The sequence below is a fragment of the Eimeria necatrix genome, genomic scaffold (genome assembly GCF_000499385.1).
Source record: "Eimeria necatrix Houghton genomic scaffold, Enh_scaff447, whole genome shotgun sequence".
Lineage (NCBI taxonomy): Eukaryota > Apicomplexa > Conoidasida > Eucoccidiorida > Eimeriidae > Eimeria > Eimeria necatrix.
The window spans coordinates 5,001-29,087 of NW_013654333.1; the positions used below are offsets into that span (position 1 = coordinate 5,001).

At 42.7% G+C, this 24,087-nt stretch overlaps 6 protein-coding genes across 6 annotated transcripts in view; 3 read left to right on the top strand and 3 right to left on the bottom strand.

The window, feature by feature from the left end:
• Nucleotides 1-3,362, top strand: part of ENH_00054750 (hypothetical protein, conserved) — a gene marked incomplete at both ends in the record, with an annotated part of 3,654 nt that extends 292 nt beyond the window's left edge. Inside the window, 4 exons of the mRNA XM_013581545.1 lie at nucleotides 400-678; nucleotides 1,125-2,050; nucleotides 2,421-2,598; nucleotides 2,761-3,362. Of these exons, the coding sequence (XP_013436999.1) occupies nucleotides 400-678; nucleotides 1,125-2,050; nucleotides 2,421-2,598; nucleotides 2,761-3,362 (1,985 nt within the window). The remainder of the gene's footprint in view (nucleotides 1-399; nucleotides 679-1,124; nucleotides 2,051-2,420; nucleotides 2,599-2,760) is intronic.
• An 894-nt stretch (nucleotides 3,363-4,256) lies between these two features.
• ENH_00054760 (hypothetical protein) lies at nucleotides 4,257-4,718 on the bottom strand (the record flags this gene model as incomplete). The annotated part of the gene is made up of 1 exon (XM_013581546.1): nucleotides 4,257-4,718. The coding sequence occupies one exon, from the start codon at nucleotides 4,716-4,718 to the stop codon at nucleotides 4,257-4,259; it is 462 nt and encodes a 153-aa protein (XP_013437000.1).
• Nucleotides 4,719-6,798: 2,080 nt separating this feature from the next.
• Nucleotides 6,799-7,374, top strand: ENH_00054770 (hypothetical protein, conserved; the record flags this gene model as incomplete). Its single annotated transcript, XM_013581547.1, has 1 exon — nucleotides 6,799-7,374. The coding sequence occupies one exon, from the start codon at nucleotides 6,799-6,801 to the stop codon at nucleotides 7,372-7,374; it is 576 nt and encodes a 191-aa protein (XP_013437001.1).
• A 6,629-nt stretch (nucleotides 7,375-14,003) lies between these two features.
• On the bottom strand, nucleotides 14,004-14,249 carry ENH_00054780 (hypothetical protein; the record flags this gene model as incomplete). Its single annotated transcript, XM_013581548.1, has 1 exon — nucleotides 14,004-14,249. The coding sequence occupies one exon, from the start codon at nucleotides 14,247-14,249 to the stop codon at nucleotides 14,004-14,006; it is 246 nt and encodes an 81-aa protein (XP_013437002.1).
• A 1,284-nt stretch (nucleotides 14,250-15,533) lies between these two features.
• ENH_00054790 (hypothetical protein, conserved) lies at nucleotides 15,534-19,311 on the top strand (the record flags this gene model as incomplete). The annotated part of the gene is made up of 4 exons (XM_013581549.1): nucleotides 15,534-15,786; nucleotides 16,035-16,176; nucleotides 18,397-18,518; nucleotides 19,052-19,311. The coding sequence occupies 4 exons, from the start codon at nucleotides 15,534-15,536 to the stop codon at nucleotides 19,309-19,311; spliced, it is 777 nt and encodes a 258-aa protein (XP_013437003.1).
• Nucleotides 19,312-21,528: 2,217 nt separating this feature from the next.
• On the bottom strand, nucleotides 21,529-24,087 carry ENH_00054800 (N-terminal acetyltransferase complex subunit ARD1, putative; the record flags this gene model as incomplete). The annotated part of the gene is made up of 5 exons (XM_013581550.1): nucleotides 21,529-21,771; nucleotides 21,870-21,931; nucleotides 22,300-22,373; nucleotides 22,597-22,699; nucleotides 23,750-24,087. Coding segments are annotated over 5 exons (820 nt in total), but the record flags the coding sequence as incomplete, so codon positions are not given.

The window sequence follows — 24,087 nt, forward strand, 5'->3', positions numbered from 1 at the left end:
TTTATTTTATTTATTTTGTTTGCTTGCCTCTTTAGTTTCTTTTCTTTTTTCTTTTCGATTTGTTTCTCATTTAATTTATACTTTGATTTATTTCTTTTTCAACAAAAGAAATAAACAAAAAAAGAAATAAATTAAAATAAAACAAAATTAAAAAAGAAAGAAATAGACAAAAATAAAAACAAAAAATAAAAACAAAAAAAACGTAAAAACCTTCAAATCAACTCAAACCAACTCAACTAAACTCGACCAACTAAATCAAATTAATTAAATCAAACTAAACAAACAAATAAATATAAATAAACAAACAAATAAACAAATAAATAAATAATAAATAATAAATAAATAAATAAATAAATAAATAAATAAATAAATAATAAATAAATGCGAATTTGCGTTTAGGGGAAACGAGCAGCTTCGCGCTGGCGTGCATTGGGGTGTATCTACTCCCGGTGTTGTTTGTGGTTTTTTCCGCTCGCGCTCAAAATGAGTTTTCATTTTATTTTTCTGCTGCTGCTTCTTCTTTCTTTGCTTCTCCTGCTGCTGCTGCTGCTGCTGCTGCTGCTGCTGCTCCTTCTTTTTCTTTTCCACTTTCTCTCGAGTCTTCTCTCCACGCCGATCTTCGCCTCAGCCTCGCCCTCGACTTCCTCGACATCACTGTCATGTTCAACGACGCCCTAGGTCAGCTGCTGCTGCTGCTGCTGCTGCTGCTGCTGCTGTTTTGCTGCTGCTGCTGCTGTTGTTTTGCTGCTGCTGCTGCTGTTGTTTTGCGGCTGCTGCAGCTGTTTTGGTTGTGCTGCTGCAGCGTTTTTCGTGCTGCTGCCGTTGGTTTGCCGTGTTTTGCTGCTTTGCTGCTGTCGTTTCGTTGCTGCTGCTGCTGCTTTGCTGCTGCTGCTTTGCTGCAGTAGTTTTGCTGCAGTTGCTTTGCTGCTGCTGCTGTTCTGGCGCTGCTGCCGGCGGGGCTGGGAGCGGGAGGGTGTCCCGGAGTGCCTCGCTGCTGCTGCTGCTGCTGCTGCTGCTGCTGCTGCTGGAACCGTCGTATCTCTGCACCTTTTTCCCCCCAGCCGCTGCCGCTGCCGCTGCTGCTGCCGCTGCTGCTGCTGCTGCTGCTGCTGCTGCTGCTGCAGAGCGGGACCGGCAGCTGCAGCTGGTGGGGGAAGGCGCAGCAGCAGGCGACTGGGTGGGGCTCTTCACCCTGGTGCTGTGCATAGTGGACGTGCTGAGTCTGGGGCTGGCCTTTGCTTCCTGGGGGCCCCCGGGGGGCCCCCAGCAGCAAGGAGATATATTTGTGTCTGCGAAGTTTGAATTTCTTGTTGGTTTGCTGCTGGTGGATGTTCCCTTTTTAGTAGTGAGGCTTTACTGGATGTGTGGGGCCCCACAGAAGCTGTTGTGGTTTTTTTTGAAGAACATCTTCACCATTTGCATGCGGCCTTTGAAGCTCAACCAGTGCCGTTTGGCCGAGCGCGAGAAGGCCAAGGGGACCCAAAAGTCCATTTACGAGAAGCCCGGCAGCGAGCTGCTGCTGCAGCAGCAAATCCGGCAGCAGCAGCAGCAGCAGCAGCAAAAAACGCGCACAAAGATGCCCCACACGGGCCCCTACGCCCCAGACCCGAAAAACGCCGCCAAAAACTACCTCCTGCAGCAGCAGCAGCAGCAGCAGCAGCAGCAGCAGCAGCAGCAGCCCGCAGCCACTGCTGCTGCTGCGGTCGGCAGGGGCGTCCTCGAAAACATACAGCGCCTCCGCCAGCGCGGCAGCATGCTGCGCCAGCGCCAGCAGCAGCAGCAGCAGCAGCAGCACACTGCAGCAGCAGCAGCAGCAGCAGCAGCAGCAGCAGACGCCGGCGGCTCCTTCTACGGCAGCAGAGACTTTGCTGCAGACTCGCTGCTCCCCAGCAGCAGCGCAGACACTGCAGCAGGAAGATCAACAGCATCTTTTGAGTCTTTGAATGAAACTCTGAGGGACCGCAGCTGGGTCCCCGGGCCCCTTCCTGCTGCTGTGCTGCAGCAGCCGCTGCTGCCTCAACAAAGTGCTGGACGGCTCGGCCTACCTTTCGTACGCGCAGCAGCTGCGGCTTGCTGCTGCTGCTGCTGCTGCTGCTGCGCTGCACCTGCTGCTGGTGCTGCTGGGCTTCTGCTCCTTCATCTTCGCGAAGGAGCCCGCGGCCCCCGCTGCTGCTGCTGCTGCTGCTGCTGCTGCTGCTGCTGTTCCCGAGTTCTTCCCCCTCACCGCCTGGGGTGTCTTGACACCGCGGGACAAGGCGCTGCTGCTGATCTGGGGTGTATCGACAGCTCTGTGTCTCCTCAGCTGCTGCGGAGAAGCTCCGCTGCTGGACTGTCTCTTCACTTCTTTTTGTTTTGCTGCCAAACAACTTTCCCGTTTGCTGCTCTTCCGCGAGTTGGGCTTTTACTACTTGTCTCCGCAGGGCGTGGCAGCAGCAGCAGCAGCAAGTGGCTTCCAGCCCAAACACGCCATTGCTTTGCTGCTGGGGGTTTCCTTTCTTGCCAAACCCCTCATTTACTTTTTGACTCTTTCTTTGGCGCTGCTGCAGTCTCTTTTTGGAAAAAGGTTTTACACTTGGAAAAGGGACAAATACGTCCTCAGTGCGACAAACCCTAAACCCTAAACCCTAAACCCTAAACCCTAGCACCTCCCGCGCCCTCGCGCCCCTTCTCCCGCTTCCTCCGCCCTCTGCACTCCACTGCGTCCCAACTTGCTGCTGCTGCTGCTGCTGCTGCTGCTGCTGCGTTGGTGCGTGCCTGCAGGCAGCGCGGGTTCCCCGCTGGAGAGCAGCAGCAGCAGCAGCAGCAGCAGCAGCAGCAGCAGCAGCAGCAGCGTGTCCGTGAGCAACGTGGTGGTGTTTTACCTGTGCCGGATGGGGGCTGCGCCGGTGTCGCTGCACGGGTTGCTGCTGGGTCCAAACACTGTTTTAGGGTTTAGGGTTTGCGACGGGCTGACGGAGGCTTTGTGGGTGGAGTGGCTGCTGGGGCTAGGGTTTAGGGTTTGGGCCCTCTCCCTCCGCCTCAGCTGGTACTCCTTCGGGGTTTACTGCTGCCACTTGCTGCTGCAGCTGCTCTATTTGCTGCTGAGCCAAGCCACGAGGGTTTTGGTGCTGCGGCGGTTTGAGTTGAAGTTGCTGCTCGAGGGTTTGGTGGCTTTGCGGCCGGACGACTTGGGGATCTTCACTGACAGCAGCAGCAGCAGCAGCAGCAGCAGCAGCAACGCGCCCCTTGCTGCTGCAGCAGACACGCGCAAGTACAAAAAGAGCAGCAGCAACGGCTGCTTGACTCTTGCGCAGGAGTTCGAGGCTTTTCAAAGAGACGGCTTCGTCTCTTCTCCCGGAACTGTCTTCCCTGGAGTCTTCTAGCTGCTGCTGCAGCAGCAGCAGCAGCAGCAGCAGCAGCAGCAGCAGCAGCAGCAGCAGCGGCAGCAGCGGCAGCGGGAGGGGTGGGCGAGGGAGTGGCTGCAGCGGAGCCGGCAGCAGCCGCAGCAGCAGCAGCAACGCAGGGCGGCAGGCTGCAGCGGGAGGGACGGAGCAGCAGCAGCAGCCGCAGCAGCAGCAGCACAAGAGGCTCGCTGCAGCAGCAGGGACGGGCCGCAGCAGCAAACGCAGCAGCAGCACTTGCCGCTGCAACGCAGCACATACTGCTGCTGCTGCTGCTGCTGCTGCTGCTACGCGTGCGCAGAAAGCGCTTTGCCAGGAATCAGCGAGCTGCAGCAGCAGCAGACGCTGCTCCTGCTGCTGCTGCTCACGAAAGATCGCAAAGGAGCAGCAGCAGCAGCAACAGCAGCAGCAGAGGGACTGGCTGCAGCAGGTCATGAGGCTCCTCATTTCCAGGCCTCACGCTGCTGCTGCAGCTGCAGAAGTAAATGCTGCTGCAGCAGCAGCACAGCAGCAGCTGTTACAACTAGAGTTTTTAGAGCAGCAGCAGCAGCATGCTGCTGCTGCTGCACTTCACAGGAATAGTATTCTCAGGCGCTGCAACAGCTGCAGCAGCAGCTGCAGCAGCAGCTGCAGCAGCAGCTGCAGCAGCAGCTGCAGCAGCTGCTACTGCTGCAGCATAAACAACAGCGCCTGACTAGGGATCATTTCGTTTGAGTACATTCATTTCCAATGGGAACTGCTGCTGCTGCTGCGGCAGCAGGCTCAGCAGCAGCAGCAGCAGCAGCAGCAGCGGGACGAGCAACAGTAGCTCGAGCAACAACGGGAGCTGCTGCAGCAGCAGCTGCTGCAGCAGCAGCTGCTGCAGCAGCAGTGATTTTAATTGCAGCAAAAGCAAACAGCAAAAGTTTCTGTAGCCAGCGGCGCTGCATTTGCTGCTGAAGCTGCTGCAGTTGCAGCGTCAAACGCTGCAGCTGCTGTTGCAGCTGCTTTTGCTGCCGCGGTTGCAGCAGCAGCTGCTGCTGCTGCTGCAGCTGCTGTTGCAGCTGCTGTTGCAGCTGCTGCTGCAGCTCCTGTTGCAGCTGCTGTTGCAGCTGCTGTTGCAGCTGCTGCTGCAGCTGCTGTTGCAGCTCCTGTTGCAGCTGCTGCTGCAACTGCTGCTACAGCTGCTGCTGCAACTGCTGTTGCAGCTGCTGCTACAGCTGCTGCTGCAACTGCTGTTGCAGCTGCTGCTGCAGTTGCCGTTGCAGCTGCTGCTGCAGCTGCCGCTGCAGCAGCTGCTGTAGTTGCTGTTGCAGCTGCTGCTGCAGCTGCTGTTGCAATTGCTGCTGCCGCTTGCATAGGGTGGCAAGAAAACTTGGCTGTTCTTTTTTTTGGGTTCATCGGGGAGTTAGACTTGTGGGGCAGCCGAGGTGTACGTACACCTCAACTCGGCAGCAGGAAGTCAGCAGCAGCAAATGAAAGAATAAACATAATCATCTCATTGAGAGAAATAAAAATAAATAAATGAAATAAATAAATGAAATAAATAAATGAAATAAATGAATGAAATAAATAGTTCTGCCAACTGTTTAGTTCACTTGTCGATATCAAGGCCGCCTACTGGGGTGTATGTACACCTGAAACGATCAAGACAGGCGCTGTGGGGCCCTCGCTGCTTTTTTGTTTGGAGAAAATATCCGAAATAAAATAAAAGAATTGAATGAATCATTTTATTTCTTTTTTATTCATTTAGATCTATTTATAAAGACATAAATGCAGTTTATTTGCCTCTTTAGTTGCAGAAAGAAAACGTTTTTGAATGTGCAAGTCGTGCATAGCAGGTCATTTGAAAATGGGTTTGTTCCTCAATTATATTCATTTAATTCTCAAAATTAATTGAATTTGAATAAATTCACTCATAAAGAAATGAATTTATTCTTCAATTTTATTTATTTGAATCAAAAAGTGACATTTATGATTTCTGCAGTCACACAGCGGAGCTCGGGTGTCTGTACACCTCAGGGTGTGCGGCGCTGTCGGCAGCGGCAGCTTGGCCTTAAAACGCATTAAATGCATTTATTAATCAAATATTAAAACATTAAATTAATTTATTTTGTAAATAATTCAACTTTTGAATTAATTGGATTGATTTCAGCAGCCGTTTTCAGCAGCTTGCTGCCCGCTGGCTCGCTGGCTCTTGGGGTGTACGCGCACCTCCCGCTGCAGGCTGCGGCAGGCAGACCGAGAAAACTGCATTTTGAGTTTAATTTTGATTTTATTTTTAATTTTAATTTAAAATTATTATTTATTTCTTCGAAACTCGCCGCAGCAGCAGCAGCGCATGCACGAGGTGACCCTGGGGCTGCAGCAGCAGCAGCAGCAGCTGCTGCGGAGTCTTTTCTCCTCTTTTGCTCTTCAGCTTTTTGCTGATCTGCTGCCCCACAAAGAATACCATTTGAAGGCTTTTTCTGTTCCTTTGGGATCTCCCGAGAGAAGGCCCCTGCTGCTCTCCCCCGGCAGCAGCAAACGCAAACCCGCAGCTAGCCAAAGCTCCGGCTAGCTAGCTAGCTAGCTAGCTAGCCGCAGCAAGGCAACTGGCAGCTAGCTGCAGCTAGCCAGCAGGAACGCCTGCTATCCCCAGCTACCCGGAGCTAGCCCCAGCTAGCTGCAGCTAGCTGCAGCTAGCTGCAGCTAGCCCCAGCGAATCCTAGCTAGCCACAGCTAGCCGCAGCTAGCTGTAGCTAGCTGCAGCTAGCTAGCCATCTGTAGCTAGCCAGCAGGGGAGTCAGCTGTCTCTTTGTTGCAGCTGATCTCCGTCGGGTGTACGTACACCGCAGACACTCTGCTGCTCCCTCCCGCGTCAACCCAAAAGAATTAAAATTTATTTTTATTTATTTCTTTTTTATTTATTTCCTTTTTTAAATCTGCAATTACCAAAAAATAAAACCTGCAGGACTTCAAATTGAAAGCCCCACAGCTGCCATTGCATGCAGCGACACACGGCCGCAGCACGGCTAGCTAGCTAGCTAGCTAGCTAGCTAGCTAGCTAGCTAGCTAGCCAGCTAGCTAGCCAGATCTTCAACTAGCTAGCTAGTTCTTCAGCTGGCTAGCTGCATAGCAGCTAGCCTGTTCGCCAGCTAGCTAGCTAGTTGGCTTTTGCTGCAGCTAGCTGGAAAGCCAGCTAGCAACTGAAGTGCTCGATTAGCTTTTCGCTTGGCTAGCTAGCTAGCTGGCTAGCTAGCTAGCTGGCTAGCTAGCTAGCTAGCTAGCAAGCCAGCTAGCCACAGCACCCTCGAGTTAAGTCAAGCAGAACTGAGAGGGAATAAAGCACTGCGGTGTACGTACACCCCGCGGGCGCCAAACCCCACACCCTAAACCCTAAACCCTAAACCCTAAACCCTGAAGCCTGGGCTCTACAGGAGGAAGAAGACAGTAGACTATGGACAGAGAACAGCAGCAGCAGGATGCAGCAGCACCGCTGCAGCAGCAGCAGCAGCCGTTGCTTTTGCCTCAACCGCTGCAGCAGCAGCAGCAGCAGCAGCAGCAGCAGCAGCTATCTCAAACTGCTGCTCTCGCCCAAGGGTCCCTCTCTGCTGCGGGCGCTCCTCTAACTTTTGCTTCAACTTCTGTAGGAGCAGACAAATCAGCAGCAGCAGCAGCAGCAACAGCAGCCACAGCAGCAGCAACAGCAGCAGCAGCAGCAGCAGCCAAAATTCCAGCACAGGCGGCACCAGCAGCATCGGGAGCAACGAAGCCAGCGGCAGCAGCAGCCGCAGCAGCAACAGCAGCAGCAGCAGCGACGGTGGCAGCAGCAACACAAGCAACCAAGCAGGCGGCAGCAGCAGCAACAGCAGCAGCAGCAAGAATAGGAGCTAAACCAGCAGCAGCAGCAGCAGCAGCAGCAGCAGCAAATGTGCTGCTGCCTGCAGAGGCGCCGCCCCCAACAGTAGAAGAGCGAGTTGAAAAGTTTCTGGACTCTCTTTGTGAGAAAGGAGCACTAAGTGTTAATACGTAAGCAGCAGCAGCAGCAGCAGCAGCAGCAGCAGCAGCAGCAGCAGCAGCAGCAGCAGCAGGAGACGTTGGTGTGGTAGTTAGGACAGTTCAGTACACAGCATCTTGAGCAGCCGCTGCAGCAGCAGCAAACGGAATTCTGCTGCTGCTGCATAAGAGCAAAAAGCCCCACCAGGCGTTGCTGCAGCAGAGACTTTAGCAGCAGCAGCAGCAGCAACAGCGGGAGAACCTGCAGCAAAAAGAGCAGCAGCAGCAGCAGCAGCAGCAGCACTAGCACCACCGCAGCAGCACCAGCACTGCCACTAGCACACGACACACAAGCAGCAGCAGCAGCTGCAGCAGCAGCAGCACGACTGGCAGCGCACGACAGATTACAACAGCAGCAGCAGCAGCAGCAGCAGCAGCAGCAGCAGCAGCAGCATTTGTTTGTTTGCGTTCAGGTCTTTGCTGTTCAAGCAGCGGTTTTTCAGGCTGCACGAGAGATATTTGCATGCAGCAAAAACAGAAGCATTAGCAGCAGCAAAGCTGCAGCGGCTGCAGCAGCAGCTGCAGCAGCAGCAAGAGGAGCTCGCAGAAGCAGCAGCAAGAGCAGCACTGCATTCCGAGCAAATCATGTCACTCAAGCAGGAGCTCTCCGAGGTACTCAAGGGCCTAGGGTTTAGGGTTTAGGGTTTAGGGTTTAGGGTTTAGGGTTTAGGGTTTAGGGTTTAGCGTTTAGGGTTTAGAGTTTAGGGTTTAGGGTTTAGGGTTTAGGGTTTAGGGTTTAGGGCCAACGGTCTTTGCTGCTACCATTCTTTCGCGTTTTCCCCCCCCGCCTCAAAATCTGGACAAAATAAATAAATAATAATATTATTATTTCTATTTAAAATTTATTTATTTATTTATTTATTTATTTATTTATTTATTTATTTATTTATTTATTTATTTATTTATTTATTTATTCAGAAAAGAGGAGAATTAGTTCGCGTTGCTTCTCGGCAGCAAATGCTGCAGCAGCAATTTGCTGCAATTCGAAAAGAAGCAAATGAGCTGCAGCAGCAGCTCGAGACGCAAAGGAAGCAGTAATTCTTTTATTTGTTTTTTATTTATTTATTTTTTATTTATTCATTTATTATTTATTATTTGTTTATTTATTTATTATTTATTATTTATTTATTTATTTATTATTTATTTGTTTATTTATTTATTTATTAATTATTTATTTGTTTATTTGTTTATTTATTTATTTATTTATTATTTTTTTATTTATTTATTCATTTATTATTTGTGTATTTATTTTTTATTTATTTATTTAGTTCTTTATTTATTTATATATTATTCATTTGTTTATTTATTCATTTATTTATTTACCTGTTTATTTATTTATTTGCTTGTTTATTTTTTGCCATTTACGTGGTATTTATTTATTTATTTGCTTATATATTTATTATTTATTTATTTATTAGCTTATTTATTTATTTTGTTCTTTATTTATTTGTTCGTTCATTTATTATTTATTTGGTATTTATTTATTTTTTTACTCATTTAGTTGTTTATTTATTTTTTATTCATTTTTTACTTTTTATTTTTTATTGTTCATTCAGTTGGCTATTTTATTATTTTTTTCACTATTTAATTGTTTACTATTTATTTAATTAATTATTTACGTGTTTATTATTTATTATTTATTTTAATTTGATGTTAAAGATATTATTTGTTTTTTTAGTATTTATTGATTTCTTTATTCATTCATTTGTTTACTTATTATTTGTTTGCTGAAGTTAAATATAAATGGACGAAAAAAAAAGAAAGTAAAATTAAAATAAAAGTAAAACAAAACCAAAACTGAATTGAATTAAATTAAAAAATAAGCTAAAATTAAATTAAATTAAACTAAATAAAATTAAACTAAATTAAAATATGGAATAAAATTAATTAAATTTAATTAAATTTAATTAAATTTAAAAAATTAAAAATAAAATAAAATGTTTTTGTTTTTTTGCAGCTCAAAAGACGTGGAAATGAATTTGACGAAAAATGCAGCAGAAACTATTTCGAGACTTCAGGTCTCTATTTTTATTTTTATTTTTATTTTTATTTTTACATTTATATTTATTTTATTATATTTTGTTTTAATTTTTATTTTATTTTACTTTTATTTTTATTTATGATTTTTATTTTTATTTTTGTTTGTATCTTTATTTTTATTTTCATTTTCATTTTTATTTTTATTTCTTTTATTTTGTTTTATTTATTTCATGTTCTTATTTGTTTGGCCTTAATTTCATTTTCTTCTAATTTCATTTTCTGTTATTTTATTTATTATTTCTGTGATTTAATTATTTCTTTTTTTAATTTATTTATCTCTTTCAATTTCCTTATCGCAATTTATTTCTTTCTTTCCTTTATTTTTACTTTTAATTTTTTATTTTTAATTTTTTCCTCTTTCTGTTTTGCTGCACCCTCTATCTGTATTGAAATGCATTTTGTTTAAAAAGTCAAAACACTTTTATTTATTTATTTATTTATTTATTTATTTATTTATTTATTTATTTATTTATTTATTTATTACTTTCTTTTTTTTATTTTTTCAGAAAGAGGAGAAAAGGCTCACTGCGTCCATCGGTCAGCGCGGGAACACTCAAACCCTAAAACGTCCTCCCCAGGGTTTAGGGTTTAGGGTTTAGGGTTTGGGGTTTAGGGTTTAGGGTTTAGGGTTTAGGGTTTGGAGGTTGACGCAGAGCGTGGTACTCATGAGGCGGCCAGGTTAAAGCAGCGAGAGAAAACCCTCAACGAAAAACTCGAAGTGAGCTTAACCCAAAACACTAAACCCTAAACCCTAAACCCTAGACCCTAAACCCTAGACCCTAAACCCTAAACCCTAAAATCTTAGACCCCTTTCTCGCTAGCTTCTGTAGCAGCGCATTCAAACCCTCTTAGGTGTGTTTCCCTCTCTAGCTAGCCAGCTAGCTAGCTAACAAACTAGCTAGCTAACAAACTGGCTAGCTAGCTAGCTAGCTAGCTAGATAGATAGCTAGCCATCTACCTAGTCGGCTGTTTATCTAGCTAGATGCTTAGCTAGCTAGCTATTTAGATGGCTAGCTGTTTGGTTAGCCAGCTAGCTAGCCAGACATTTGGCTAGCCAGCTAGGCATTTAGCTACCTAGCTAGCCGTTTGCCTAGCTAGCTAGCAATTCAGCTAGCTAGCTAGCTAGCTATTCAGCTAGCTGGCTAGCTAGCTAGCTAGCTAGCTAGCGGGTGGTGCTGCTGTTTTTGTTTTCTCAAGGCCCTTGCTGTGCAGCAGCAAAACTTGAATGAAGAAGTAGCAGCAGCAGAAGCCCCAAGGAAGACTCAGGAAGAGCAGCAGCAGCTGACGGAACATTTGCTGCTGCTGCTGCAGCAGCAAGCTGAACGCACGGCGCAGCAGCAGCAAGAGCAGCAGCAGCAGCTCGAGAGGCTGGAAGCGCAATCACAAGTAAAACCTTGTTCCCGAAACCCTAAACCCTAAACCCTAAACCCTAAACCCTAAACCCTTAATCGTATGCCATAATCAAGAGGGCCTGTGCCAGGAGCTGCGAAAAAGGAAGTTAATTTTCTAGGGCGGCTGATACAGTTGCTGCTGCTGCTGCTGCTGCTGCCTCCTGTTTCACTGCTGCTGCTGCTGCTGTTGCTCTTGCTGCCGCTGCTGCTGCTGCAGTCTCTGCAGCAACAACTGCAGCAGCAGCAGCAAAAGCTGCAGCAGCAACGCAGAGTGTCTGAAGAGCTTTTGCCGCAGCAGCGCGATGTTCGCAACAGACTCGACTTGGCACAGGCAAACCCTAAACCCTAAACCCTAAACCCTAAACCCTAAACCCTAAGCCCTAAACCCTAAACCCTAAACCCTAAACCCTCAGTTTGTGTTGCTTTGGCTTCTTCTATCAATGGCTTATTTTCTCTACTCATCTGTAAGGCATTGCTATTTGTTTATTAATCATTTATTATTTATTTATTTATTTCTTTATTTATTTCTTATTCACTTATTTCTTATTTATTTATTTATTTATTTATTTATTTATTTATTTGTTTCTTCATCACTTTTCCAATTTTGCACAGCTTGAGCCTTTCACCTCCACGCCACTTTAACAAATAAATAAATAAATAATAAATAATAAATAATAAATAATAAATAATAAATAATAAATAATAATAAATAAATAAATAAATAAATAATAAATAATAAATAAATAAAAACAAACAAATAAATAAATAAATAAATAAATAAATAAATAAATAAATAAATAAAAATAAATAAAGAAAAAGCGTCGAAAGAAAACCGCTGGCGAGGGTTTGGCGCGCGGGTTTGGGGTGTACGTACACCTCAGCTGGACTTTGCGAACAGCAGCGAACAATTAAATGAAAGACAAAAAGAAATAAAAGAAGCAGCAGCAATTCAAAAAGAGACAAAAGAAGCTTTGTTGCAGTGGAAAGCAGCTTTGGAAAGAGCCAAGTTGTGAGCCGCGAGGGTTTAGGGTTTAGGGTTTAGGGTTTAGGGTTTGGCCTGCGCGCCACGGCGGCAGACGACGGCGCCCAGGGTCTGCGGCTGGCGCTCTAGGGTTTAGGGTTTAGGGTTTAGGGTTTAGGGTTTAGGGTTTAGGGTTTACGGATAATGATATCCCACGCTCCAAGGAGTCCAGACTGTGGCGTTTAGCCTCAAAGAGCCAGTGAACTGGGGTCTAGGCTACAGGGTCTAGGGTTTAGGGTGTAGGGTTTAGGGTTTAGGGTTTAGGGTTTAGGGTTTAGGGTTTAGGGTTTAGGGTTTAGGGTGTTTAGGGTTTAGGGTAGGTTTGGGGTTTAGGGTTTAGGGTTTAGGGTTTAGGGTTTAGGGTTTAGGGTTTAGGGTTTAGGGTTTAGGTTTAGGGTTTAGGGTTTAGGGTTTAGGGTTTTAGGGTTTAGGGTTTAGGGTTTAGGGTTTAGGGTTTAGGGGGGTTTAGGGTTTAGGGTTTAGGGTTTAGGGTTTAGGGTTTAGGGTTTAGGGTTTAGGGTTTAGGGTTTATGCAGGGCGCGGGAAACACCCCCGCGTTGGTGAACAGTTTGTTGACTTCGCTGTGCAACATTTCGCCCTTCGGTGGTTGCAGGGACTACAAAAGAGGGACTGTTCAAAGAGATATCACAGCAGCGCTGTTGCCTCCCTTCGTGGCTCGCAAGGTGAAGTTTATATCCACCCCAAACCCTAAACCCTAAACCCTAAACCCTAAACCCTAAACCCTAAACTCTAAGCAACTAGGCGAAATGGGAAGCCGGAATTTTTGATGAGTTGGCGGCTGCGGCTGGCCTCCCGTCATATCGAAGCAGCCCTTTGCTGCTCACTAGGGTCTAGCCCTAAGGGTTTAGGGTTTAGGGTTTAGGGTTTAGGGTTTAGGGTTTAGGGTTTAGGGTTTAGGGTTTGGGGTTCAGGCGGAGCTCGCGCTGCAGCGAAAAGCGCTGTTGGAGGAAAGCGCCAAGAGAGCTAAAGAGGTCAATTGAATTTATTTTATTTATTTATTCATTTTAATTTAATTCAATTAATTTTATTAATTTTATTTTATTTTATTTTATTTAAATTTGTTTTATTTTGTCAAGTTAATTTAATTTATTTAATGCAATTTAGGTTAATTAATTTAATTAAATTAATTCTGTTTATTGGATTTCTTTTCTTTTCATTTATTTCTTTTTCGGCTTCCCCCAAATTTCATTTTAATTTTTAACTTTATTTTTTTAATTTTATTCTTGCTTTTATTTTGTTTTATTTTAATTTTATTTCCTTTTATTCTATTTTAATTTGCTTTTTATTTTCCTTTTATTTTCTTTTTATTTTCATTTGTTTTCATTTCTTTTTTATTTGCTTTTATTTCTTCTTTTTGCTTTTTTAGTTCTTTTTTCTTTTTATTTCTTTTTATTTTATTTCATTTTATTTTTTTAATTTAATTTTATTTGTTATAATTTTTTCCAAATTCTTTTTTGATTATATTTTGAGGGTTTGCGTCTAAGTGTTCCTTTGCGGCTGCTTCTCTGAATTTCTCCTTAGGGTTTAGGGTTTAGGGTTTAGAGTTTAGGGTTTAGGGTTTAGGGTTTAGGGTTTAGGGTTGAGCTGCAGGCGGGAAAGCTAAAAGAGGAGAACGAGGCTCTTTTTGGCTACATTAAAGGCGACGTGAGTTCACGCTAAACCCTAAACCCTAAACCCTAAACCCTAAACCCTAAACCCTGAACCCTGGGTCTCCCAAATGGAATTCCCAGTTGCACATTTGTTTTCTCTTGCTGCCATCAGGAGGCTTCTGTAAAAGAGAAAAAAGAAGAGCTCATGGCCTTGGTCCCCAACCCCTAAACCCTAAACCCTAAACCCTAAACCCTAAACCCTAAACCCTAAACCCTAAGCCCCAAACCCGAAACCGCAAACCCTAAGCCCCAAGCCCCAAACCCTAAACCCCAGCCGCCAAACCCTAAACCCTAAACCCTAAACCCTGCTGCTGCGTGCAGAGCAAGCGGCGCAGCGAGCTGCAGGGAGACTCCGCTTTGCTGCTGCAGCAAATAGCTAGCTGGGCTAGCTTGCGCAGCAGCATGGCTAGCCAGCGGCAGCAAGCAGCACAAAGTGTTGCAGAAGCAGAAAAGATCTACAAAGACCTCCAGGAACAAATTCAACTCAAAGTCCGCTGCTGCTGCTGCTGCTGCTGCTGCTGTGCTGCTGCTGCTGCTGCTGCTGCTGCTGTGCTGCTGCTGCTGCTGCTGCTGCTGCTGCTGCTGCTGTGCTGCTGCTGCTGTTGCTGCTGCTGCTGCGTTTGCTGCTGCTGCTAGTGCTCGTTGGGGTGATGATGCTGCTGCTGCTGTTGCTGCTGCTGCTGCCGCTGCAGCTGTTACTTAGCCTGGGTAGCTTTCTCTTCTTTCCCATGATTTTCCCTTTGCTGCTGCTGCTGCTGCTGCAGTTGATGAGCTAGCTAGCTAGCTAGCTAGCTAGCTAGCCTCGTACACAAAGAACCTGAAGGTCCATTTATCTACTTCAAAATATCTAAAAACGCGAATTTCTTGCTTTTGCTGCTGCTGCTGCTGCTGCTGCTGCTGCTGCTGCTGCTGCTGCTGCTGCTGCTGCTGCTGCTGCTGTGACTGCAGAGCGCGGAGGGATCCCTGGCAGCAGCACGTCTGTCGAGTTTGCTGCAGCAGCAGCAGCAGCAAGAAGCAAAAATAAAAGAGACGCAGCAGCAAACCACAAGACTGTCTTTGCTGCTGCAGGCAGCAAATCAAACTTTGTTGGAACTTCTCAAAAGACAGTCCATTTTGGCCAACGAAGTCTGTACGTACACCCGAGAGGCCCAGGAAAAGAAAAACAAAACTCTCGTGAGGCCTTTTATCATTATTTATTTATTTTTTTTATTTATTTTATTTTATTTTATTTATTTGTATTTTTTATTTGTTTATTTTTATTTATTTATTATTTCAATTTATTTATTTATTTCAATTTGTTTATTTATTTCAATTTTATTTATTTATTTCTTTATTTCTTTATTTCTTTATTTATTTATTTATTTAGTCAGCTGGTTAGTCAGTTAGTTAGTTAGTTAGTCAGTTATTTGTTTTTTGTTTTATTTTATTTTATTTGTTTTTAATTTCATTTTATTCATTTGTTTTATTTTTAATTTTCTATTTCCAATTTCGTGTTTTGTTTCTTTCAACTTCGAACTTTATTTAATTTCCAGTTCAATTCATTTTTTATTTATTTTATTTCTTTGTTTCAACTTTTAATTCCTTCAATTAATTAATTTAGTTTTTAATTTAATTTAATTTTTAATTTAATTTAATTTTTTAATTTAGTTTATAACTCCATTCAGTTTCTAACTTAGTTTGCTTTGTAATTCAATTTCGTTTTTGGGTTATTTTAGTTTTATTAAATTTAGTTTTTATTTAATTTAATTTTAATTTAATTCAGTTTTTATTTTATTTATTTTTATTTATTTGCTTTTGAAAAAAGAAATTCTATTTTGCTTCTTCTACATGCAAACTGCAAAGACTCTTTGTGGAGTAGTCCAGATTCAAGCAGAGCAGCAGCAGCAGCAGCAGCAGTTAAGCAGCAGCAGCAGCAGCAGTTAAGCAGCAGCAGCAGCAGTGAAGCAGCAGCAGCAGCAGTTAAGCAGCAGCAGCAGCAGTGACAGCAGTAGCAGCAGCGGTGACAGAAGCAGCAATGAGAGCAGCAGTGATAGCAGCAGCAGTGACAGCAGCGCCAGCAGCAGCAGCAGCAGCAGCAGCAGTGATAGCAGCAGCAGTGACAGCAGCACCGGCAGCAGCAGCAGCAGCAGCAGCAGCAGCAGCAGCAGCAGCAGCAATGTGTTGTTTGCTTCAGGCGATTGCTGCTGAGTGCATGAAGGCGCTGCAGCAAAGAGCAGTTTTGAGAAATCAACATTCCAGATTGCTGCTAAAGATCGCCCGCTGCAATGGTATTTGCTGCTGCTGCTGCTGCTGCTGCTGCTGCTGCTGTCACTGCTGCTGCTGTTGCTGCTGAAGTGATAATGCTGCTACTACCTCCACTGCTGCTGCTGCTTCCAGTCGTTGCTGCTGCTGCACTGCTGCTGCTTTTGTTGCTGCTGCTGCTGCTGCTGCTGCTTCCAGTACTGCCTTTTCAAGTGCTGCTTTCACAGCTGCTGCTACTCTGCTGCTGCTGCTGCTGCTGCTGCTGCTGCTGCAGAGGAAGCTGAGGCTTGTTTAATTGCTGCTGAGAGGCGGAATGCTTGTCTTTGCAATTTGGAAATTGAAATTAAAAAAAAGAAAGATCATTTTTATGCTGCTATCGAAAGCAGAAACATCACCGGCGTGAACTTAATTGACAGGTTTGGCTGCAGCAGCAGCAGCAGCAGCAGCAGCAGCAGCACTAGCAGCAGCAGCAGCAGCAGCAACGGTAGCAGCAGCAGCAGCAGCAGCATTTCTTTTTTTCTTCTTTTCTTCAGTTTCTTTTTTTTCTTTTAATTATTTTTGTTGTTTTAATTCTTTTATTTTAATTTTTTTATTATAAGTTTATTACTTTTATTTGAATTTCCACTTTTGTTTTTATTTCCATTTTTTCGGCTTTTGTTTGCTGCCGTTGTTTGGCCTTTGCGGGAATAAAATTAAAATTGGATTTTATTTAATTTGAATTTAAATTAAACATAATTTAAATTTGAATTAAATTCAAATCAAACTTGAATTATAACTGAATTATATATATGAATTAATAAATGAATAAATAAATTCATAAACAAATAAATGACTAAATAAATAAATAGATAAATATATATATATAGATATATATATATATATGAGTAAATAGATAAATAAATAAACGAATAAATAAATAAATAAATAAATGAATAAAAATAAATAAATAAATAAATGAAAATAAAGAAAAAGAAATAAAAAATAAATGCCACTTTCCGAACTGTCTGGACACCTGAAATTCGCCGCAGGAATGATGAGCTTTGTTTGTTGTGGGAAAGAAGTTATGCATTTGGTAATTAAATTAAATTAATTAAATTAATTTAATTAAATTAATTAAATTAATTAAATTAATTAAATTAAATTAAGTTAATTAATTAAATTAAATTAAATTAAAATGGTTATTTTGATTTATTTATTTACAATTATAGTTGTTAGTATCTTTATTCAGCTGTTTCATTTCTTTTTGGGATTTGTTTTTCGTTTTTCTTTCTTCTTCATTTTATTTATTTTTTTTTTGTTTTGTTTTCATTTTTATTTATTCACATCTTTGTTTTACTTGCTTTCTTTCGAGGGGTTTGTTTGCTTAGCAGCAAACGACACACGAAATGAAGCAGCAGCAGCAGCAGCAGCCGCAGCAGCAGCAGCAGCAGCAGCAGCAGCAGAAAATTGTGTGTGCATGTGCGCAGAGCTCGCTGAGAGACGGGGGCTGCAAGCCACTCAGGAGGCAGAGGCCGTAAGGCATAAGCTAGCTAGCTAGCTCGTGGCTAGCTAGCTAGCTAGCTAGCTAGCTACCTCGCTAGCCAGATAGAAGGATAGGTAGATGGATAGATAGCTAGGTGTCCAGCTAGCTAGCTAACTAGCTAGCTAGCTAGCTAGCTAGCTTGCTAGCTTGCTAGCTTGCTAGCTAGCTAGCTAGCAAGCAAGCTAGCACATGAATGGCTAGCTAGCCATCTGACAATCTATACCTCGTCAGAGATGAAGGCCTAGCACTCAGAGTGTCGGGCCCAGCAAACCTGGCTAGCTAGCCAGCTAGCTAGCTAGCTAGCTAGCTAGCTAGCTAGCTAGCTAGCTAGCTAGCTGCGTCTGCGTGTACATGCAGCTAGCCGCCGAGCCAGCGAGCTAGCTGCGTGGCTAGCTATCTACGTAGCTAGCTAGCTGCCTAGCTGGCTAGCTATCTAGCTATCTATATAGCTGGATAGTTACCTAGCTAGCTAGCTAACTAGCCAGCTTCCTAGCTAGCTGGCTGGCTGGCTAGCTAGCTAGCTAGCTGGCTAATGGCTAGCTGGGTGGCTAGCTGTTTCGCCTGTGCTGCAGGAAGTGCGGCAGCTGCGGCTGAAGGCGCAGCAGCTGCAGCAGCAGCTGCAGCAGCAGCGGAAGCAATCGAACTTAGTGCCGCAGCTAGCTGAGGAAGCAGCAGCACTGAAGCAGCAGCTAGCTGCGGAAAAGATAAATCTTCAGAAGCTCAAACTCGAGCTCGGTACTCAAACCCTAAACCCTAAACCCTAAACCCTAAACCCTAAACCCTAATGTCTAAACCCCAAGTCATGGTTTTTCTGCTGGCTTTTCTTTTCTCAGAAAACCCTAATGGCAGCCGGCAATGGAGGGAAACGGGAAGGTAGCGCCCTAGGGAACAAGGGTTTAGGGTTTAGGGTTTAGGGTTTAGGGTTTAGGGTTTAGTAGCCTCTAGCAGCCAGCGCAGGTGTTCCTCCAGCGTTGGCTTCTTCCCGCGGCCCGTACAAAAGTGCCGTTCTTAGGGTTTAGGGTTTAGAGTCTAGGCCTTAGGCTCTAGGGTTTAGGGTTTAGGGTTTAGAGTTTAGGGTTTAGGGTTTAGGGTTTAGGGTTTAGGGTTTGCGCAGGCCGGAGCCCCCGGTGGAAGAGCTGCAGGCAAAAGCTGCAGAACTTCAAAATCGCTTGGGAAGTCAAAAGAGGAAATTGATGGAATTGGATTTGAAGTTTGAAGAATTAAATGAAGGAAATGGTATTTAATTTAAATAAATAAATAAATAAATGGAATTAAATCAACTAATAATATTTAATTTAATTTAATTTAAAATAAAATAGAAAAAAATTCAATTAAAGAGGTTTTTAATTTTCAAAAAATTATTTAAAAGGGAATTAAATGGAGGAAATGGCATATTATTTAATTAAATAATTTAACTGTTTAATTTAATTAAATGCGTGAGTTATTTAATTCGATTAAATAATTAAATTGTTTGATTTAATTAAATTATTTAATTATTTAATTAAATTAATTTATTTAATTGTTCAATTAAATTAAATATAATAAAAGTATATTCTTTGTTTACTTATTTGCTCATGTATTTATTATCTATTTATTTATTTATTATTTATTATTTATTCATTGTTTATTTATTATTTATTGATTCATCATTTACTTCATTTATTTATATACGTACATATTTATTTATTTATTTATTATCATTTATTTATTTATTTATTTATTTATTTATTTATTTATTATTTTATTTATTTATTTTTATTTATTTGCAGAGCTGCTGCTGCAGAAGACAGGCTCAAACAAGTTGGTTGCTGCTGATTTGCTGCTGCAGCTAAATCTGCTGCAGCAGCGGCTGCAGCAGATCAGCAGCAAACGCCGCTGCCTACAGGCAGAGACAAATGTCTACAAGGCAAGCCAGCAGCAGCAGCAGCAGCAGCAGCAGCAGCAGCAGCAGCAGCAGCAGCAGCAGCAGCAGCAGCAGCAGCAGCAGCAGCAGCAACAGCAGCAGTTGATTATTTTGTTTTGTTTATAGCGAATAGCTATATAGCCCAGTAATAGCTAAAAAATAAATACTTATTAAAATAAATATATTAAAAGAATACATAAATAAATAAATAAATAAATAAATAAATAAATAAATAAATAAAATAATAAATAAATAAATAAATAAAATAATTGAACTTTAATTTTATTTAATTTGAAAAGAAGCCAAAAACCAAATTGAGAAAACTAAGAAAAGATATTTCTGGTGTCTAGACAGCTCTGCAGCTGGGCCTAACTTTGGGAGAAGACACAGGGCTTAGGGTTTGGGGTTTAGGGTTTAGGGTTTAGGGTTTAGGGTTTGGGGTTTAGGGTTTAGGGTTTGCAGAGGAGGTGCTGTGCTGCAGTCGATGCTGCCTCAGCTAGCCGAGCTGCAGCAGCAGCTAGCTAGCCGGCTAGCCACGGCCAGAGCGGATCTGCTGCAGCAGCAGGACCCCTCAGCAGCAGCAGCAGCAGCGCAGCAGCAGCAGCAGCAGCAGCAGCAGCAAGGCAGGGAGTGCAAAAGGAGACAAATAATAAGAGCAGCAGCAGCAAAAGAAAAGCAGCAGCAGCAGATAGAAGAGACAGTGCCCAGGTAATTCAAAATAAATTTTGACTTTTGACATTTTATTTTTAAATTTCTTTTATTTCTTTTAATTTCTTTTATTTCTTTTAATTTCTTTTAATTTCTTTTAATTTATTTTAATTTCTTTTAATTTCTTTTAATTTCTTTTAATTTCTTTTGTTTCCTTTTGTTTCTTTTTCTCTCTTTTTCTTTCTTTTTGTTTGCTTTTGTTTCTTTTTGTTTCATTTTCTTTCTTTTTGTTTCTTTTCTATTTGGTTTTAATTTCAAAACCAAATAAATAAAAAGTTGCAAATTGAGTCGGAGGGCCTGGTTGTTTTGGGGTGTACGTACACCTCAGGAGCACGGCGCCGGTGCGGCCTTCGCTGTACTGGCCGTTGGGGTGTACAGACACCTCGGGGGGCGTGGATCTGGAGGTTTTTGGCGCGGAAAAAGGAGATTTTGGGGTCAAAAGTGGTTTAAATTTGAATTTAAAATGCAAAATAGACTCAAAAAATGATTTAAATGCACCAAACTTGAATTATAATTCGAAAACTGAACCCAAAATCGACTTTTTCTCCGAAAACTTCCTCCCAAGACCCTATGGGGCCCTCCAGCCCTTCTACCCCCGGGGGCCCCCCCCTTGGGTTGGCCTTCTCTCCAGGGCCAAACCAAACAAATAAATAAACAAATAAATAAGTTCTTTTTGTTTATTATTATTATTATTATTATTATTATTATCATTATAGTTATTATTATTATTATTATGTTATTATTGTTATTATTATTATCCAGGGCCAAACCAAATAAATAAATAAATCAACAAATAAGTTCTTTTTTTGTTTAACAATAATAATAATAATATTATTATTATTATTATTATTATTATTATTAATTACTATTATTATTATCCATGTTAGTACTATTATTATTATTATTTAGCATTATTATTTTCATTACTATTTATTATTATTATTATTATTGTCATTAATTATTATTATTATTATTGTTATTAGTATTATTATTATTAATTACTTATTTTTATTATTGTTATTAGTATTATTATTATTATTTATTTATTTATTATTTTTGCCTTTTTGCCTTCTGGGGCATTTGCCGCTTCCCGAGGCCAAAAGCCAAAAGCGGAAAAAAGGAATTTTTGAGTTAATTAAATAAATTAAATTTCCATTTAAAAATAAAATAAATAAATAATTTAATTAATTATAATTCTTTGAATTTAATTATTTTTAATTCTTTTTAATTTTTTAATTTGAAATAACTAAAAGAATACGCCGCAGCAAAAACGGCAAGTGCAGCGGCTGAGGTGTACAGACACCTGAATAAAGTCTTTATTTTTAATTTTTATTTTAAATTGTTTTTCTTCTTCTGCATTTATTTAAAACAGAATCTGAAATTAATTCACCAAAAGTCAAACCCTAAACCCTAAACCCTAAACCCTAAAAATTGAACAGTACAACTCACATTTCCCTGCCTGCACGCTTCTTCTTAGCATCCTAGCCCTAAACCCTAAACCCTAAACCCTAAACCCTAAACCCTAAACCCTAAACCAAAAACCCCAAGATTTCAAGCAGAAAGAGTTTGGCTGTTCCGAAGCCTCCCTTGGGTTCATCTGGGGCCTTCTAAAACCCTAAACCCTAGCCCTAAACCCTAGCGCTTCTTCCTCCTGCTTTTGCTGCTGTTGCTGCTGCTGCTGCTGCTGTTGCTGCTGCTGCTGGTTGCTGCTGCTGATGGAGATGTTTGGGGCGATGCTGCTGCTCCTTTGTTCGAATTAGTTGCTGACGTTTCTGCTGTTGTTGCTGCTGCTGCTGCTGTTGCTGCTGTTGCTGCTGCTTCTGTTGCTGTCGTTGCTGCTGCTGCTGTTGCTGCCGTGGGCGGCTCTGTTGCTGCTTCCTGCATAGATCAGAGGCTCAAAAATCCACAAACCCTAAACCCTAAACCCTAAACCCTAAACCCTAAACCCCAAACCCTAAACCCTGTGGTGTACGTACACCCGGCGCTTGTGTCTTGTCTTCTTGTGAATCGTTTTGGCGGCGGCCTTTCACCCGTTTGTCTGCAGCAGCAGCAGCAGCAGCAGCAGCAGCAGCAGCAGCAGCAGCAGCAGCAGCAGCAACAGTAGCAGCAACAATTTATTTTTACATTTACATTTATATTTATATTTATATTTATATTTATATTTATATTTATATTTATATTTATATTTATATTTATATTTGTATTTGTATATACGTTTTTTGTAGATTTCTTTATCCAGAACAAAACACTTCTATTGTTTTACACAGGCATGCATGCACAAAAGCAGCAGCAGCAATACCCACAGCAGCAGCAGCAGCAGCAGCAGCAGCAGCAGCAGCACTACTCGCAGCAGCAGCAGCAATTATTTATTTATTCATTTATTTATTTTATATTATTTATTTTTACCTTTACAAAAGTAGTTCCTCATATTAAAGGCGTCTTCTTTGTCTGCATAATAACTTTTGTCAATATCATGCACTCTGCATACGCAAACCCTAAACCCTAAACCCTAAACCCTAAACCCTAAACCCTAAACCCTAAACCCTGCACCCGCAGAGCCGCAGCTTTCCTGCTGCACTTCCAAGCCCACCCGCCTGCACGCCGAAGCCTACGCCCCAACCCCCAAACCCTTAACCCTAAACCCTAAACCCTAAACCCTAAACCCTAAACCCTAAACTCTAAACCCTAAACCCTAAACCCTACCTGTAGCCTAGGGTTTTGCTGTAAAGGGCGTAAGCGGCCCTGTTGGTGACGCGGACATGCAGCGCCGCGAACTCCGCCCCGAAGACTTTTTGCATTGCTCTTTCTGAAATAAAAAATAAATAAAATTAAATAAAATTAAATTTAATTAAATTAAATTAATTAAATTAAATTAAATTAAATTAAATTAAATTAAATAAAAAGAATAAAAGAATGAAAGAGCAAAAAGAACTAATTCGTGAATCCATTCTGCGCTTGTTCCAGGCCAAAAGAAGGCGTCGGCCTGACCTAAACCCTAAACCCTAAACCCTAAACCCTAAACCCTAAACCCTAAACCCTAAACCCTGAAAGAGGGCTTCAGCAGAAACCCCAGAGAAACGTTTGCATCATTCCTGTCTGAGCCCAGCCCGCCCAAAAGCCAACGAGGGTTTAGGGTTTAGGGTTTAGGGTTTCGAGTTCACGACTTAGAGTCTAACAAGCCTTGGAGTTAATCGCTTAGGGTTTAGGGTTTAGAGTTTAGAATTTAGCGTTTAAGGTCTGGAGTTCAGGGCCTCTACGATTAGGGTTTAGGGTTTAGGGTTTAGGGTTTAGGGTTTAGGGCCCAATACGGCTCAGGTCATATTCACAACTTAGGGTTTAGGGCTTAGGGCCCTCTACGGCTCAGGCCATATTCACAACACAGGGCATAGAATTCAGGGCCTAGGGTTTAGGGCCTAGGGTTTAGGGTTTAGGGTTTAAGGATTAGGGTTTAGGGTTTAGGGTTTAGGGTTTAGGGTTTGCGGACGGGAGAGTCTCATGAGTTTGGAGGGAAGTCCGAGTTTTCGGTTTTGGCGCATAACAGCAACAGAAGTGACGTGGCCGTGGGGTTTTTGGAATTGTCGATTTTCATCTTCTCTGGACAAAAAAGGAAATAAAAAAAGATTTAAATGAAATTAAATGAATTAAAATGAATTAAAATGAATTAAAATGAATTAAAATGAATTAAAATGAATTAAAATCAATTAAAATCAATTAAAAGGAATTAAAATGGAAAAAAAAGAAATCAAAAATGTGAAAAACACAAAAAACTGCAGCAAAACATCCAAGCTGCTGCTGCTGCTTCCCCACAAAGCCCTGCTGCTGCAGCAGACTCCCCACGCATGCAAACAATTCAAACTGCATGCAAAGCTCGACTGCTGCTGCTGCTGCTGCTGTTGCTGCTGCTGCTGCTGCTGCTGCTGTTGCTGCTGTTGCTGCTGCTGCTGCTGCTGTTGCTGCTGTTGCTGCTGCTGCTGCTGCTGCTTCTGTTGTTGCCGCTGGGGTTGCTGTTGCTGCATCAGGAGCAGCATATGCGGAACTGCTGCTGCTGCTGCTGCTGCTGTTGCTGCTGCTGCTGCTGCTGTTGCTGCTGCTGCCTCTGCAGCAGAAGCACCCGGCCGCGCAGCCGCACCACCCGCAGCAGCAGCAACAGCAGCAGCAGCAGCACCACCACCACCACCCCCACCACCACCGAAC